The sequence below is a fragment of the Triticum urartu genome, chromosome 2A (genome assembly GCF_056163025.1).
Source record: "Triticum urartu cultivar PI428250 chromosome 2A, HENAU_Tu73, whole genome shotgun sequence".
Taxonomy (NCBI): domain Eukaryota; kingdom Viridiplantae; phylum Streptophyta; class Magnoliopsida; order Poales; family Poaceae; genus Triticum; species Triticum urartu.
Genome location: NC_141874.1, coordinates 292,282,643 through 292,299,062, shown reverse-complemented (window position 1 = coordinate 292,299,062; position 16,420 = coordinate 292,282,643). Strand labels below are relative to the sequence as shown.

General features: G+C 53.0%; 1 protein-coding gene across 1 annotated transcript; it reads right to left on the bottom strand.

The window, feature by feature from the left end:
- Nucleotides 1–8,377: 8,377 nt before the first annotated feature.
- On the bottom strand, nucleotides 8,378–9,335 carry LOC147984865 (uncharacterized). The gene is made up of 2 exons (XM_087541293.1): nucleotides 8,920–9,335; nucleotides 8,378–8,405 (listed from the first exon to the last, which is right to left on the bottom strand). The coding sequence occupies exons 1-2, from the start codon at nucleotides 9,333–9,335 to the stop codon at nucleotides 8,378–8,380; spliced, it is 444 nt and encodes a 147-aa protein (XP_087397419.1).
- Between the last annotated feature and the right edge of the window lie 7,085 nt (nucleotides 9,336–16,420).

Below are 16,420 nucleotides of genomic sequence, written 5' to 3'. Positions count from 1 at the left end.
TAGGCATTAACCTAATTTAAATATATCTTCAAAGTACTTTAAATCTGGCTCGACATTTCGGTATTAAAAATAGTTTGGAACCCACAGAAATATGCGAAATTGGCCCTTGCCAGCCAAAAAAAACGACTGCAATAAATTGCATAAGAAGTTGCCATGCGCTATATATAAATTATTAAAAAAAGAGGGAGTGGTCTGATTTGTGGGCCTGTTTAGTTGATGCGTATGCAAGATTTTTTTAGTTGCCATGCGCTATATATAAATTATATACGTCAACAAACGATTCTAGCAGACGTAAACGTTGGATGTCAATCCAACGGCCAAAGCAGCGCCGGCGAGACCGCCTACTCCGCCCCCCCATGGCTAGCTGTGCTGCCGCGCAGGCCTTAGCGCCCCCTACTGCTCCCACCGCTGGCCAGGGCATCCCTCTACTCACCCACACCCCCTGTTATTCTGCGGCGACGGCAGCCTCACACCGCGGCCGAACTGGTGAACCTTCGTACTCCTCTCCGCGCGGGCTTCCACTGCCGCGTCTTCCCCGGCTCCACGTCATCCCGTTACTAGGCCTCGCCATCGTCCACCACCGTGGTGCTCTCGGCACGGTGTGGTCAATGTGGTCAATGACTGACTTCCATGGGAAGAGTACTATACGTGGAGAGGCTGACAGCTGGGTCCACGGCAGCCGCAAGGAAGTGCCTCCTTATTACACGGAAAATAATTATTCCTCCACCTGATAGCAGGGACCCACCGAACAGGCCACTAGTATTTCGTGAAATAAAACGTTTCCCCCTGACTGCTGGGACCCACAGGACGGGCCACCGTATTTTGCGAAAAAAACGTTCCCCTGTTGTCAGCTCAGACCCACCGGAAGTGCCTCCTTATTACGCACAAAAAAATGAATACCCCCTGCTAGCTGGGACCCACCTTGGTGGGAGGCTGACTTGTGGGCCTACTAAGTTGACTGGGATGGAGGCCTTTGTCAACTTTAGTAAATATATGAACGATTCAAGCACCATTGACCATACGATGTCCATCCAACGCCCGTAGTGCTTCTTCAACCTCTGGTCTTTGTGCTCCAGCCGCCCAAAGCAGCGCCGGTCGTGCTGCCTGATCCTGCCGCCCATGGCCAGCTGTGATGCCGTGGAGGCCTCACCGCCCCCTACTACTCCCACCGCTGGCTAGGCCATCCCTCTATGCACCCACACCCCCTATTATTCTGCGGCAACGACAGCCTCACACCGCAGCCGAACGTGTGAACCCTCATACTCCTCTATGCGTGGGCATTCACTGACGCGTCTTCCCCAGCTCCGCGTCGTCCCCTTCCTAGGCCTCGCCGTCGTCCACCGCTCTGTTGCTCTCGGCGCGGCGTGGTCAACATGGTCAAGGAATGGCTTCCATCGGACGTGGACTGTACGTGGAGAGGCTGACAGCTGGGTCCACAGCCGCAGCAAGGAAGTGCGTCCTTATTACGCGCAAAGTAATTATTCCTCCGCCTCACAGCGGGGACCCACCGGACGGGCCACCGTATTTCGCGAAAAAAACGTTTCCCCCTGACTTACAGGACCCACCAGCTACATCTTTGCACGCAAGGAAGTGCGTCCGAAAGAAACGATTCGCCCCCCTTACTGCTGGGACCCACCAGCTACATCTTCGCATGCAAGGAAGTGCGTCCGAAAAAAACGATTCGCCCCCCTGACTGCAAGGACCCACCAGCTACATCTTCGCACGCAAGGAAGTGCGTCCAGGAAAAAAACAAAACGATTCCCCCCCTGACTACTGGGACCCAGCATCTACATCTTTTCCCGCAAGGAAGTGCGTCCGGGCAAAAAAAAACGATTCGCCGCCCTGACTGTTGGGACCCACCAGCTACATCTTCGCAGGCAAGGAAGTGCCTGACAGTCGGGACCCACCTGGTCGAAGCGTACTTAGCGTTGTCATTCTGGTCGCGAACGTGTACGTACATATATACTGGTCGATGTAGAAGCGCACACGTGTCGTAGTAGAGGCGCGCATTTAGCATGTACACATAGGTACAGCGGCCAGGGTGCAAGAATGAAAATACGGCCACGTACGTACATACGGGCAGGGTCTCGAACGCCTACTCGCGCATACGTACGGACAGGGCTCGTGTACATGGCTCGGTCGGAACAGAGAAACAACGTCGTCGTTGTGTTCATGGGGAGGCAACAGAATGGGTCGTGTTCATGGGGAGGCAACAGAATGCATCATGTTCATGGGGAGGCAACATAATGCGTCATGTTCATCGGGAGGCAACGGAACGCGTGGGAGCCAACCGGCTGGGTCGGAACGGAATGCGTGGTCATGTTCATCGGGAGGGCTTGGACGAAACATGCGATGGAAACGAGGCCTGGCGTACCGCAAAACGGAGGAAACGGCCTTGTGTTCGATCGGCCACATTCGAAACAGGATCCTGTTCATCGGGAGGGGTCTGGTGTACCGCAAAACGGAGGAAACGGACCTCCTACGGTCGAAACAGGGGTCCTGTTGATCGGGAGGAGTGTGGCGTACCGCAAAATGGAGAAAACAGACTTGTGTTGGAGCGCTACGGTCGAAACGGTGGTCCTGTTGATTGGGAGGGCTGTGGCGTACCGCAAAACGGGTCTCCACGGGATACTGCTCATCTCCACCGTCGACCTCCTCCAGCCTCCACGGGCTACTATCGACCTCCTCCAGCCTCCACGGGGTCCTGTTCATCCAACCTCCACCGTGCGCTACTCCACCGGCTACTGTTAAACAACCCCTCCACGGGCACCCCTCCACCGTCTACTGTTCATCCAGCCCTCCACACCACTGGGTCCTGTTCAACCACCCCTCCACGGGCACCCCTCCATCGTCTACTGTTCATCCAGCCCTCCACACCACGGGGTCCTGTTCATCCAGAGGCAACGCCACCGCTCACTGTTCATCCAGCCCTCCACACCACGGGGTCCTGTTCATCCAGAGGCAACGCCACCGCTCACTGTTCATCCAACCCCCCCCCCCCCGCAACGCTCACTGTTCATCCAATCGATCGGCTTCCGTTAGCAGCAGTAGCGAAGGTTGCTCGATCGGGTTCAGTTAACAGCCATCAATCGATCGCTCGGGTTCAGTAACGCGTAGCCTGTAGTGCAATCGCTCGGGTTCAGTTAGAGCCCAATGCCTCGCTCGGGTTCAGTTAGAGCCAACGCCTCGCACACACACGCGTACGTGTATGAGAGAAACGTGCGTCGCTCGGCCCCCGACCTCCCACCGTAACCGGGAACTCCCCGAAATTTTCCTCCCCCTCGCTTCTACCACGGTTTTTCCGTCATGGACGACCCAAAGAATGTCATGCAGCTGCGTCTCCGGCCCGCCCAGGACGAAAAGCCCATTTTCTGTCATGAGTTTTTGTCATAGAAGTAGGAGCCCACCACATCTATGATGATACCGGGTTTTGTCACAATTATCGTCATAGAAGTGTCATATGTATGACAGAAAAAAAATTCGTTCAGCCCAAAATGTCATGGATGTGTCTTTTTTTTGTAGTGCTTGGCCGCGTGCCCCAAGATCAACCGCCGCCGCCAAGCTCTCTGTTCCCCGCATGGTGCCGCCCCTCCTCTCCTCCCCGGTGCTCTTCTCCCCTCTGGACGGATTCGGTGGACCTCGCCGTGCTCGCCGGTTGCCTCCCCTTGGACGGAGCTGGCCGGAGCCGACGAGCCCATCGCCGGCCAAGCCCAGCCTCGCCCCTCTCTGCTTCTGTGGGGCGCAAGCGAGAAGAATGAGCGGGAGGAGAGAGAAAGGAGTGGGACCCCCTCGTCAGCCGCTCAGCACCGGTCCTGCCACCGCCATGTCACTTAAGTGGAGGCGGAAACAACATAGTATGTTTTCCCCGATAGAAAGCGTATTCACTTCTTCTTCGGGTGTAAATGCGTCTTCCTCTCTAGAAAGCGTATTTCCTCAAAACCCGCTTCTGCCTTATCCACTCCGGGACTTGTTTGTGATGATATTTTTGTAGAAAGGTCCCTGATCTTCATCAGCTCATATCTTTTTACCCACAATTCCAAATGAGGTGAATCCAAAGCCCACTTCTTCGTTTCATCGAGCCCGTTCCGATGGAATAATTTTCACCAAGTTTTGACATTCTGAAAATGACCATTTTGCCCTTGCCCTTATTCAGCCCCTCCAAGAGAGAACATTTTTCCGGCGATTCTTTCCATGATTTCTTCCACCCGAGGGAAGCCACACCCTCCATTTGCATGATTGCAATGCAGTGACATGGTTTATTCATTTAAACTTCTTTAACATATTGCTTTAGCTATGTGTGATCTGTTCATGGCATTTCCCGGACTATTGATTTGATCTTAATATTGCCATGATATTGCTTGGAGTTTTAGGCTTATATTTTTGATGATTATCTGGATGAAATGTGCCTTTGGATTCTTAGTGGCCATTAGGATTATTTTCATGATGGTATTTGGTATTATTTTGGAGTATTACTTTGGATGACATGTGCCTTTCGATTCCTAGTGGCTATTAGGATTATTTCCATGATGGTATCTGGTATTATTTTGGAGTATTACTTTGGATGACATGTGCCTTTGGATTCTTAGTGGCTATTAGGATTATTTTCATGATGGTATCTGTTAATTATATTTTGGAGTGTTACTTTGGATATCATGCTGTCTTTGGATTATTAGTGGTTAGTATGATTATTTTCATGATTCTAGCTAACATTCTGTTGCTTGGAGTATTATTTTCGGAAATGATGTTTACATGTGGATCTTAGTTGAATAGCTTTATTCTTGTTATTGGAGTAGTAGGATTATTTTTTTTGGATTCATCATGACTGTCGGATGTGGGGTTCCGGCTAACCCTTAATGTTCAAACACTGGGGTGCGCGCGAAGTCTTTCCCTCCTACCGATCTATGCTCTAGCTCGTTAAGATCTTGCGGACGAACTCGACGAACTCACAACACCGAAAGACACGGGGTTTATACTGGTTCGGGCCACCATTGTGGTGTAATACCCTACTCCAGTGCGGTGGTGGTGGATTGCCTCTTGGGATGATGATGAATAATACAAGGGAAGAACAGCCTACTGAGGCTGAGGTGTTCTTGTGCATTTGGACTTGTGGTGTGTCTCCCTAGATCTGATGATCTCCCCCTCTAGTATGGTGGCTAGTCCTATTTATAGATGCCCTGGTCCTCTTCCCAAATATCGAGCGGGAAGGGAGCCAACAATGGCGGGTTAATTTGAAGGGGGAGAGCTAGTATAAGCTATCCTGATAAAAGTAGTCTTCCCCTGCACAAAGCTCTGGTGGTGACGCAATTTTGGGCTCCACGATGACCTCCGTCTTGCACTCCATGGTCTTGGTCTTGTTGCATTGAAATGGCAACCTTTGCCTGATGCCTCGGTACTCCGCTGCTGCGCCTGCCTCCTTTGCACCAAAGGGGAAACAAGGACGATGCGCGTGCTGGCGCCCGCCTGGTGTCGATCGTCATGGCTCACGTCACGAGGGCCTCATGAGCTTCGCCTTGCCTTGATATCTCCGCTCCTCGTGATCCTGCCTAGCTAGGCCACTCCAGAGGAGGTCTCACGTCGTCCACCTCGCAAGGCTTGGCCCCTCGCGAGGGTCTTGGATGCTTTGTTGGTGAAGATGGGTCGTACGGCCTGCTGGCTCCGCCACGCTGCAGGCCGCATGCAGCCAAGTCTCGGGACCCCTGTTCCCAGAACGCCGACAGTAGACCCCGGGCCCAAGGTGCGCGCGGGCTTGGCTTCGTGGCGAAGCCAAGGGTCAAGTTCGGAGCACCGCGGGCCCCAAAAGCCTGCTGCCTCGGTTGAACCGTGGCATTTTATTGGACGTGGGCGTCTTCGCTTCCCCATGCATGCCTTGGAAACCATCATTACCTACAATCGTGGGAGATGCCGGTTGGCCTTCTCTTGCTATAAATGGGGAGGGGGCGGAGCCCCCGTTGCCCATCTCTTCCTCGCTTTCTCGCTTCTTCTTTGCTTCATTGCTTGAAGTGCCTCCGATGGCGCCACGAAGGAAGTTCTCTGCCGCCGAGAAGGGGAAGGCCCCTCGCGAGGGCCCAGCTTCCCCGGTGCCCAAGCTCGGTCGTGGCCGTCTGCGCAAGCACACTGCGACCCCCGCAGTGGCCCACCATCGAGGTAGCGTCACGGCACGCAGGCGGGGGAGGGGGGGACCGTCCCAACCATGGCGGTCCAGCTGACGAGGGGAGGCGCACGATGGTGGCGCGGCCTCCCCGCTCGCGCTTCCATTCAGCAGAGGTGACGCTGGAGTTCGTTGTCTCATCGGAGAACCCGGCCGGCAACTGGCTCCAGCTTCCACACTTCCTCGTCAATGTACTGCCGGCCCCTGGTCCAAGCGAGCTCTGGTTGCAGGAGGACGGTTGCTGCAGCCAGGCCTCCTAGGTCGTGGTCGAGACTTCCGCTGCGGGCAACATAGCCCTGGCCCGCGGTTGGCAGACGTTCGCCCGCGCGCGCGGCCTGGATAGGCAGTGCAGGCTCCACTTCAAGTATGACGGTGGGTCGACCCTCTATGTGAGGGTGTTCGAGGAAGATGGTCGCCTCGCCGGGTGCTGCCCTGAGACGAACGACGGTGGGGAGGTGCTCGGCCTTGGTGACGGTCGCGACGAGGATGGGGGCGAGCCTGCCCTCGGCAACGACTGCGTCTCTTCCAGCTACGGCGGCTCTCCCTCCTGTGACAGCTCCTGCAGCAGTGGCTACGACCAGCCACCGCGTCTCTTCCAGCTACGACGGCTCTCCCTCCTGTGACAGCTCCAGCAGCAGTGGCTACGACCAGCCGCCGCGTGCGCTTCGAAGGAGGCAGCGGGTCATCTCGTCGCCGCGCCTCTGTGAAGCGCGAGGAGGGGTCTGGCTAGGCTTGGGCGTCGCTAAGGGCCTGCCCCCGCGGATTGCTGAAATGCCGCTTTGTTTGGCTTTTTCCTTTCTTTTCCTGCATTAGAAAATAAAACCAGTATGGGCCCAGAGGGGCGTGCATCGAACTGTGGTTCTTGGTTAATGCAACGTGCATGTTATTCCCATGCCGTGTTGTTATTTTGTGTAGAGATAACCTAACCTGGCGCGTTTGGGACGCCCTTTCCTTCACGAGATGTCTATGTTTGCTCTGGAAATACAAAAAATTTGTTAGGGGGTGCGCTAGAGGATTTTCCGTTCACCCAAACATTGACTTGGCGCTTTGCATCGCGGTACCAGAGGGGCACAGATTAGGAGAGATGCGCCAGCTTCCAGGCTCGAACGAGGGTGACTCGCGAGAAGGCAGAGAGAAGAAAAAAGCTCGCGAAGGTAGAGAGAAGAAAAAAGCTCGTGATGGCACCTGCCTAGCCCCCTCGCGAGGTATGCAAGAGAGAGAGAGATCACGAGTAAACAAGAGCCGAAAAACGCGGTAAAAGGTGAAGGAACCAAATCAGGAAGGAACGCCAAAGGCAAACTCGATTAAGGAGAAGCAAGCCAACTATGGAAAGCAAATGAAAAGCCGCGTCCGGCACCTAATCTAGTCTTCAAGTCTTCTCACCAGCGTGGAGCTATGTGCTGTTCACTAGGCGTGGGAGGGAGCCCCAGGGCCTGAGGCCGGCGCTCCTGAGACTCCGGGGCGTGTACAGCCCCAACTCATTATTACGTGAGTGTCACGGACGGCGATTCTTCACAGGCACCAGGCCTTGTTTCACAGGCTCTGGGCCTTTTTCACACGCTCTGGGCCTTTTTCACAGGCTCTGGGCCTTTCTTCACAGGCTCTGGGCCTTGCTTCACAGGCTCTGGGCCTTGCTTCACTAGCACCGGCCCTTGCTTCAAAGGCTCTGGTCCTTGCTTCACAGGCTCTGGGCCTTGCTTCATGGGTATAACTTCCGGAGGTGGTGGATGTTCCAGGCGTTTTGGATAGGTGTCCCCTCTTGCGTCTCCAAGAACATGGCGCCAGGCCTGGAGATGTGGACGACCCTGAATGGGCCCTCCCACATGGGTGAAAGCTTGTGCAACCCTTCCCTCGAGAGGACCCGCCTCAATACTAGGTCACCTGTCTCGAGCATCCTGGAGCGAATGTTGCGGCAGTGGTAGCACCATAGTGCTTGCTGGTACCTTGCCGCCCTTAATGCAGCCTCGCGACGATGTTCCTCCCCCATCACAAGATCCATTCCCCGCATGGCGTCCTACTCCATTTCGTCGAATGCCAGGACCCGTGTGGAGCGATGCTTGACCTCGTGAGGGAGGACTGCTTCAGCTCCATAGATGAGGAAGAACAGAGTCTCGCCCATTGGCTTGGTAGCGGTGGTGCGGATGGACCACATCATGGACTGGAGCTCGTCGTGCCAGCCCCTACCACATGCCTCCAGCTTCTTCTTGAAGGTCCTGGTCTTGAGGCCCCTCAGGACCTCAGCGTTGGCACGCTCAGCCTGACCATTGTAGGTTTTAAAGAGGTTACTAGTAAACTGTGAGCCGTTATCTGTGATGATGCGGTTGGGGACCCCGAAGCGGCTCACGAGGCCCTTGATGAACTTGACAGCAGAGCCGGCTGGAATGGTTCAGACGGCATCCACTTCCACCCACTTGGTGAACTTGTCGATGGCGATGTAGAGATAATGGTATCCCCCTAGCGCTCGTGGGAACGGGCCTAGGATGTCTAGCCTCCAGACCGTGAATGGCCACGTGAGCGGGATGGATTGGATGCCTTGAGCAGGCTGATGGATTTGCTTGGCCTGGAATTGGCAAGCTTCGCAGGACCTCACCAGCTCAGGTGCATCGTTGAGTGCTATGGGCCAATAGAATCTGCTGCGGAAGGCCTTGCCAACGAGGGTCAGTGATGATGAGTGATGTCCACAATCCCCGCCGTGTATGTCAATCAGCAACTCCCTCCCTTGATCGCTGGAGATGCAGCGCAGCGTGACATCGTTCGGTTGTTTCCTGTACAACACGCCGTCTTGAATGAAGTATGTTGTGGCCTTTCGGGCCACGCGCTCCGCGTCTTCTTCCTTCTCTGGCAGTGTCCCGTGTATCAGGTACTCCTTGAACTCCTTGGTCCAGCACTCCTCTTGGGGCTCGAGCACCAAGAGCAGTCGAGCTCCTGAGGTTGGGCCGCAAGCTGGGGCTCCCGAGGCCGGGGGTTGAGGGAGCTCCTCCTGAGGCTGAGTCGTGCTTGAAAGAGGTGGCGTAGCTGAAGGCTTGAAGAGCCGCTCTTCGAAGACGGTGGGCTCTTGCGGTTGCCTCTTGGATGATCTCTTGGCGATGTCGTCGGCTTCGTTGTTGGTGCCCCGGGGCACGTGTTGCAGCTCCAAGCCCGCGAACTGCTTTTCCATTTTGCGCACCTCCACAAGGTAGGCTTCCATGTGCTCGTTCTTTGGCTCGTACACTTTGTTGGAGAAGTTGACGAGGAGCTGCAAGTTGCCCTTGACGGTAAGGCGCCTCACCCCCATAGCCGTCGTAGCCTTTAGGCTGGCTATGAGGCCTTCGTATTCTGCGATATTGTTGGAGACCTTCTTGTCGTGCTGGAAGCAGAGTTGCACGGCGTAGCAAAGCTTGTCCTGAGTGGGCAAGATGAGCACTGCTCCAGCCCCCGTGCCCTGGTGTTTAAAGGAGCCATCAAAATACATGACCTAGCCGTCTAGTGCCTCGCTTCCTGGGGAGGCGGATCGTTCTTCTCCTTCCTCAAGAGCCGGGGCATCTATCCATTCTGCCACAAAATCGGTGAGCGCGGCTCCCTTGATGACCCTGGTGGTGCTAAACACCAGCTAAAATGCTTGCAGCTCGATGTTCCATTAAGCGACCCTTCCGGCTGAGTTTGGGCTCCTGAGTACCCTCTCCAATGGGTAAGACGAGACGATCTTGGTGGGGTGCCACTGGAAGTAGTGCCGCAGCTTGCGCGAGGCCACCAAAAGTGCGAGCAGGAGCTTTTGGGGCATGGGGTAGCGTGCCCTTGCGTCTCGTAGTACGGTGCTGACAAAGTACACCGTGTGCTCGACGAGGGCTGGCACACTATCGAGGCTCGGGTCCCATGGAGATTGTGGCATATCCTGAGATGATGGGTCTCCTGAGACCTGATCGTCCTCAGGAGCTTCTGCGATGTTGCCCTGCCGAGCTTGGTCTTCCGCCGCTGATGGCTTTGTTGCACCTTCCTAGCCCCGCGCTGCACTAGCTCTGGCTTGGTGCGGCACACCCTTGTCTTGACGCTCCTCCCGAACCACCACCACCGCCACACTGGCGGAGTACGGGGTGGCGGCAAGGTAGAGCACCAGAGGCTCGAGAGGCCGCGGTGCCACCATCACTGGGGGGGCTGGCGAGGTATTTCTTGAGGTCTCGGAAGTCCTAGTCAGCCTCTGGGGTCCACTAAAAGGGGCCTTTCTTCTTCATGATCTTAAAGAAGGGTAAGGCGCGCTCTCCTAGCTTAGAGATGAAACGCCCTAACGCGGTCACCCGTCCTGCCAGGTCTTGCACCTCCTTGAGTGTCTGTGGTGGGCGCATGTCTTCAATCGCCTTGATCTTCTCTGGGTTCGCCTCGATCCCTCTATGGGATACGAGAAACCCTAGCAACTTGCCAGATGGGACGCCAAACACACACTTCTCTGGGTTAAGCCTCAAGTTCACCCGGCGCAAACTCTCAAAGGTCTCCTTCAAGTCTTGAATCAACGTCCTCGCCTACCGAGATTTGACCACTATGTCATCAACGTAGGCCTCTGTGTCCCTACCGAGCTGCCGCCCCAAGGCAATGTGCATTAGCCGCTGAAAGCTTGCGCACGCGTTGCGAAGGATGAAAGGCATGCAGTTGTAGCAGTACACCCCACATGGTGTCAAGAAGGCCGCCTTCTCCACATCCTCCACCGCCATCTTGATCCGATGGTATCCAGAGAACGCATCCAGGAAACACAACAAATCGCACTAGGCGGTCAAGTCGACGATTTGATCGATGCGTGGAAGGGGGAAAGGATCTTGGGGACAGGCTTTGTTTAGGTTGGTGAAGTCGACGCACATCCGTTCCTTCCCACCTTTCTTCGGTACTACAACGGGGTTCGCCAGCCATTCGGGGTATCGAACTTCTAGGATGGTGCCTGCTGCCTCCAGCTTGCGTGCCTCTTGGACGATGAAGGCCTGCTTCTCAGTGGACTGCCGTCTTTCTCATTGCTTTATGGGGCGTACGTTGGGGCAAACCCTTAGATGATGTTGGATTACCTCTCTCGGTACCCCTACCAGTTGATTGGGCTCCCACACGAATATCTCCTTGTTCGCGCGCAAAAACTCACCAAAGCTTCTTCTTGTCCCAGGTCAAGGCCGGTACCTATAGTGAAGGTAGCTCCTGAAGACCCGTCCTCGTTGACTGGCACCTGCTTAGTCTCCGCCTTGTCTTGGGTGAACATCTGCTTTTTCTTGGTGGGCGCGGTCTACTCGGCCTTGGGCGCACCGGCGCCGGCTGGCTGCCCCGCTGCCGCGGTCTTGAAGGCGGGCCTAAGCACCGCCATGGCCTCCTTAGTGTCCCCCTTGATTGTGAGGACGCCCTTGCTCCCTGGCATATTCATAAGGTTTTAGGCCGGGTGAGTCGCCACCATGAACTAGGCGAGAGCCGGATACCCGAGGAAGGCGTTGTACGGGAGACCGATGCAGGCGATGTCAAAGTCCACCAGCTCGGTGCGATAGTTGTCCCGCGTGCCAAAGGTGACAGGGAGGCAGATCTGCCCCAAAGGGTAAGCAGCTCCACCACCCACTCCTATGAAGGGCTTGCTGAGGCCGAGCCGTTCTTGCGGCACATGAAGAAGGCTGAAGGCTTCCACGGAGAGCAAGTTGAGGCCGGCGCCGCTATCGATGAGGTTCTTGGTGACGACCACATTGCAGATGGTGGGCGTGGAGAGCATCGGGAGCGTCCCTGAGCCGGCGGTGGTCTTCCGAGTCAAAGGTGAGGTAGGCCTCCAGCGCAGCCCAACCCGGCGGAGCCCCCGGGCGCTTGTAGGCTGCCCCAATCTGACGGAAGAAAGGCTTGACATGGCGATCTGAAGGAGGTGCTTGGGAGCCACCCAGCAGTGCCGCGGTCGCGTGGTGCGCCGGTGCCGCGTAGCACGCAGCGAAGAGGTCACGGAGCTCCTCCCAGGAAGCCACCGTGGATCCTGGGAGGTTGAGAAGCCAGGCGCGCGGCTCACCGGCGAGGGCCATGGGGAGCCAGTTGGCCATCACCTTGTCATCACCCCCGGCTTCGAGGACGGCCTCCTCGTATGCCAACAGGAAGAATGATGGGTCCACCGCACTGTCGTAGCGCGGCGGCATTACCAGCTTGAACTTGGGTGGCCACTGCACCCGCCGCAGGATGGGGGCCAGGGCTCGGAGACCCCTAGCCCCATCGTCTACGCTGGTCGTCGGAGTCGGCGGCTGGGCGCCTGCCATGTGGGTGTAGCGCGGTGGTGACGAGCGCAGATCGACGGATGAGAAACTACGGCGCACCCCTACCTGGCGCGCCAAATGTCAGATGTGGGGTTCCGGCTAACCCTTAAGGTTCGAACACTGGGGTGCGCGCGAAGTCTTTCCCTCCTACCGATCTATGCACTAGATCGCTAAGATCTTGCGGACGAACTCGACGAACTCACAACACAGAAAGACACTGGGTTTATACTGGTTCGGGCTACCGTTGTGGTGTAATGCCCTACTCCAGTGTGGTGGTGGTGGATTGCCTCTTGGGTTGATGATGAACAATACAAGGGAAGAACAGCCTCCTGAGGTTGAGGTGTTCTTGTGCATTCAGACTTGTGGTGTGTCTCCCTGGATCTGATGATCTCCCCCTCTACTATGGTGGTAGTCCTATTTATAGAGGCCCTGGTCCTCTTCCCAAATATCGAGCGGGAAGGGAGCCAACAATGGCGGGCTAATTTGAAGGGGGACAACTAGTGCAAGCTATCCTGACAAAAGTAGTCTTCGCCTTCACAAAGCTTTGGTGGTGACGCCATTTTGGGCTCCACGATGACCTCCGTCCTGCAGTCCATGGTCTTGGTCTTGTTGCACCAAAATGCAACCTTTTCCTGATGCCTCGGTACTCCGCGGTTGTGCCTGCCTCCTTTGCACCAAAGGGGAAACAAGGACGCTGTGCACGCTGGCGCCCGCCTAGCACTTGCCTGGTGTCGATCGTCATGGCTCACGTCACGAGGGCCTCGTGAGGTTCTCCTCGCCTTGATATCTACGCTCCTCGTGAGCCTGACTAGCTAGGCCACCCCAGAGGAGGTCTCGCATCGTCCGCCTCGCGAGGCTTGGCCCCTCGCGAGGGTCTTGTATGTTTTTTGGTGAAGATGGGTCGTACAGCGTGCTGGCTCGGCCACGCTGCGGGCCGCAGGCAGGCAAGTCCGGGGACCCCCCGTTCCTAGAACGCCAACAATGAAAGTAGTGATGTGATACCCTTGGAGTATTATGAGGTGATGACATTAGGCTTGGATTATTTGTTGGATTTTGCTATGACCTGGATTATAGTTTTGCATCAAAATAATTAGCCACAAAATATTATGGACGTGTGTGTAGATTGCTGTCTGCATATTAGTATGCAGCTTTGGATGTAAGAAACTCAGTCTTCTTCCACACGTTATCGGAAGAACTTTATGATGCAAGGCTCCTCAATTTTCCTCAGCATAATATGTGAACAATGTCCGGTTAAAGCTTCTGACAAGACGGAAATGAATTTTTCTCAACAAGCAAAACCGAGGAGAAGCTTCTCAAGTACGGAACTCGGGCTTCTCCTACACAATACTCATGTCAAGCTTCGCATGTAAGCTATTGAGGCTTCTTCGACATGATACCCAGACAAAAGATATGAGCAGAAGCTAATGAGCCTTCCTCGACAAGCTACATAAATGGCTTTTCTCTGAAGTGCAAGGATCAGATTTGCAATAATTCTGTCAGAGATACAATGCAGTCAAAACATATGCCTACCGCAAGGATCGAGTGTCCGGTGGCATATTCTTCTTACACACATGGGGAGCATGTATCCCCAGTCAGATCAGTCACTCATACGAGATACGACAATGATCAAGCGGATATACCTAAGAAAGGTACGGATCCCAAGACCTCATGAGTCAGGCAATGGAAAATGGGCAGAGATGCGTATCATGAATTACAAGGATCGACAATATCTGGGGATGACATCACATAATCCACAGTCTTGACAATGGTCATCAAGGTAATTATTCCCGCACTAGACAAGGTGATATCATGAAACCTTGTCACTTTCTTGTATGATTGGACTCCACAATGAGCTCTGTACAGCTACAAGCTCGAAACATATGTCATATGTGTGCATACTCGGGTTAGAAAACAGGCACAAAGGAATAATGCCAACAATATTGCACTAATCACATCCCTGGTCATACGAAGAATCAAGGACAGGTGTGGCCAAGTTATTCTAGTAAGGTATCCTCACAAAGAAAATCACGACCGTTATAGGGTGAGACTGACAACAAGGGTAAGATGGTTTTTGCACGACCATGAGCGCCCGGATACCCAAATCAGTTAGAGGCCATAATTCCCTAAGGATCCACAAAAGCATACCCTCAGAGGCCTACTCTGTTTTACAAGGATCTCATATCCCGCTGACCCGCTGGGAATGGTTAATATGGAAAATACAAATAGGTATACCAACAAAATGAGAAAGTCAAAAGCCGAACAATCGGCTCAGACCCGGTATACTCACCAACGGAATCAAGTACACGGTCAGTCTGTCAGGAAAAAGCAATTGTCCATCAGCCCCTCTCCGGCCAGTCTCAATATGTAAATGTGTGAGGAATGACACGGCTATAACTCCATACAATGTTATATTGCTCCTGACAAAAGGCAGTCAGATATTTGGTACATATCACATGCTCGAGCAAAAGGAAATAAATAAAGATGAATCAGTGCCACCTTTGAGCAGTCAGATCCCGTCAGAAGGTGGCCATGTTTAATTCTCAGCATTTACTGAAACCAGAAGGTGTGCATTTATTTTAAGCAACCCCATGAGAGAAGTATTAAGGTTTTCATGACAAAAGGAAATTTATGCTTAGATCCATTGGATATCACCACAGGTATGGAGAATCAACGTCAGTAAAAATAAATTGGTATATGAGCAAAGACCTGTTAGGATTTGGGGAAAGGTGAACCAAACCACCCCGAGCAAAGATAATCAAATCATCTAAGATTCTTGGGGGAACAATAAATAAAGGAAAAAGGATACCCGAGTTGGAAACGGTGTCCTCAAGACATACTTGTTCCTTGAGCAACTAAATCTCGAGGACGAGATTTCTTTAAGGGGGTAAGAGTTGTAAGAGCCTGGATTTTGGCCCTTTTCTTTTTCTTTTGATTTAATTGGTTTTTGCTGTGTTTTTCTTTTTGGAGTGGTTCTGTGGCCTTGTCACCTTGGAAATCAGCTTCATTTCCTCTCCCAAGTGGATCATCATCCTAAAAACATTGCCAAGATCATGTCACTCCACGGCTTGACCAAACCCTAATTTCTTTTCTAGGGAAAATTCCTTTTCCTATTAACAGAATAATCCTATCTACCCTAGGTTGTGAAGCAACCTATATTTCTGTCCATCCAAAAATCCCCAAATAATTCTTATAAATTGTTTGGTTCATATCTTCATCAAATATGGCAAAATATTTAATTGTCCATATTTTCCATCATGCTCAATAAATTCGTTTCCTATTTTGTGCTAAATGGCACATTGTGAAGCAAGTGCTATTTATCTTTGCCCATTTGCCCCCAAACATTTTGGGCATGATATATCATCCAAATAATAGACTTGTGCCAAAGTTCCTGTCTGATGGAAGCATTTGTGAAGGAAGTGCTAGATAGGTTTTTCCAAATAAGTTGCAATTTTGCACACTTCTTCTTGTGCTCATATCATTGCTCTCTTCCAAAATTCAGCCCCACCCAATCATCTTTGTGAGCACAACATCAAATCCTTGATTCTGTCAAAAATTTTAGGTTGTAAAGAAAGTATATTTTATATTGCTTCATTTTTCCCGAAAATTTACCAGAGCATTCTCCTACCCAAATAACTTCTCTCCACCAAATTTGGCATCAACTATTAAAGCCAATATTTCTTTAGAATTTTTGCAAGATTCTGGACAGAGGGAATAGCTATGAAGGAAGTACCATTTTGGTAAAACCAATTGGTATGAAATTTTTACAGCACCTTTATCTGGCCAAATCACTAAGCCCTGCCAAGTTTTACCTCAAGTGGTTACACCATGTGACTGAATCATCCAAATCTTGATTCTGGACCCATAATGTGAGTTACAAAGCAACTATATTAGTTTGTGCTCCATTAGGACTCAAAACCTCTAGGATCATAGTCCTTCCTTAGTTAATCACCCCAGACAAACTATTTAGCGCCAGTGAAATCCCTGTTGATCACCAGTGCTCACCCAAGTTTACTGCAGTAAACTTCAGATGGTGATTACCGTTTAACCATAT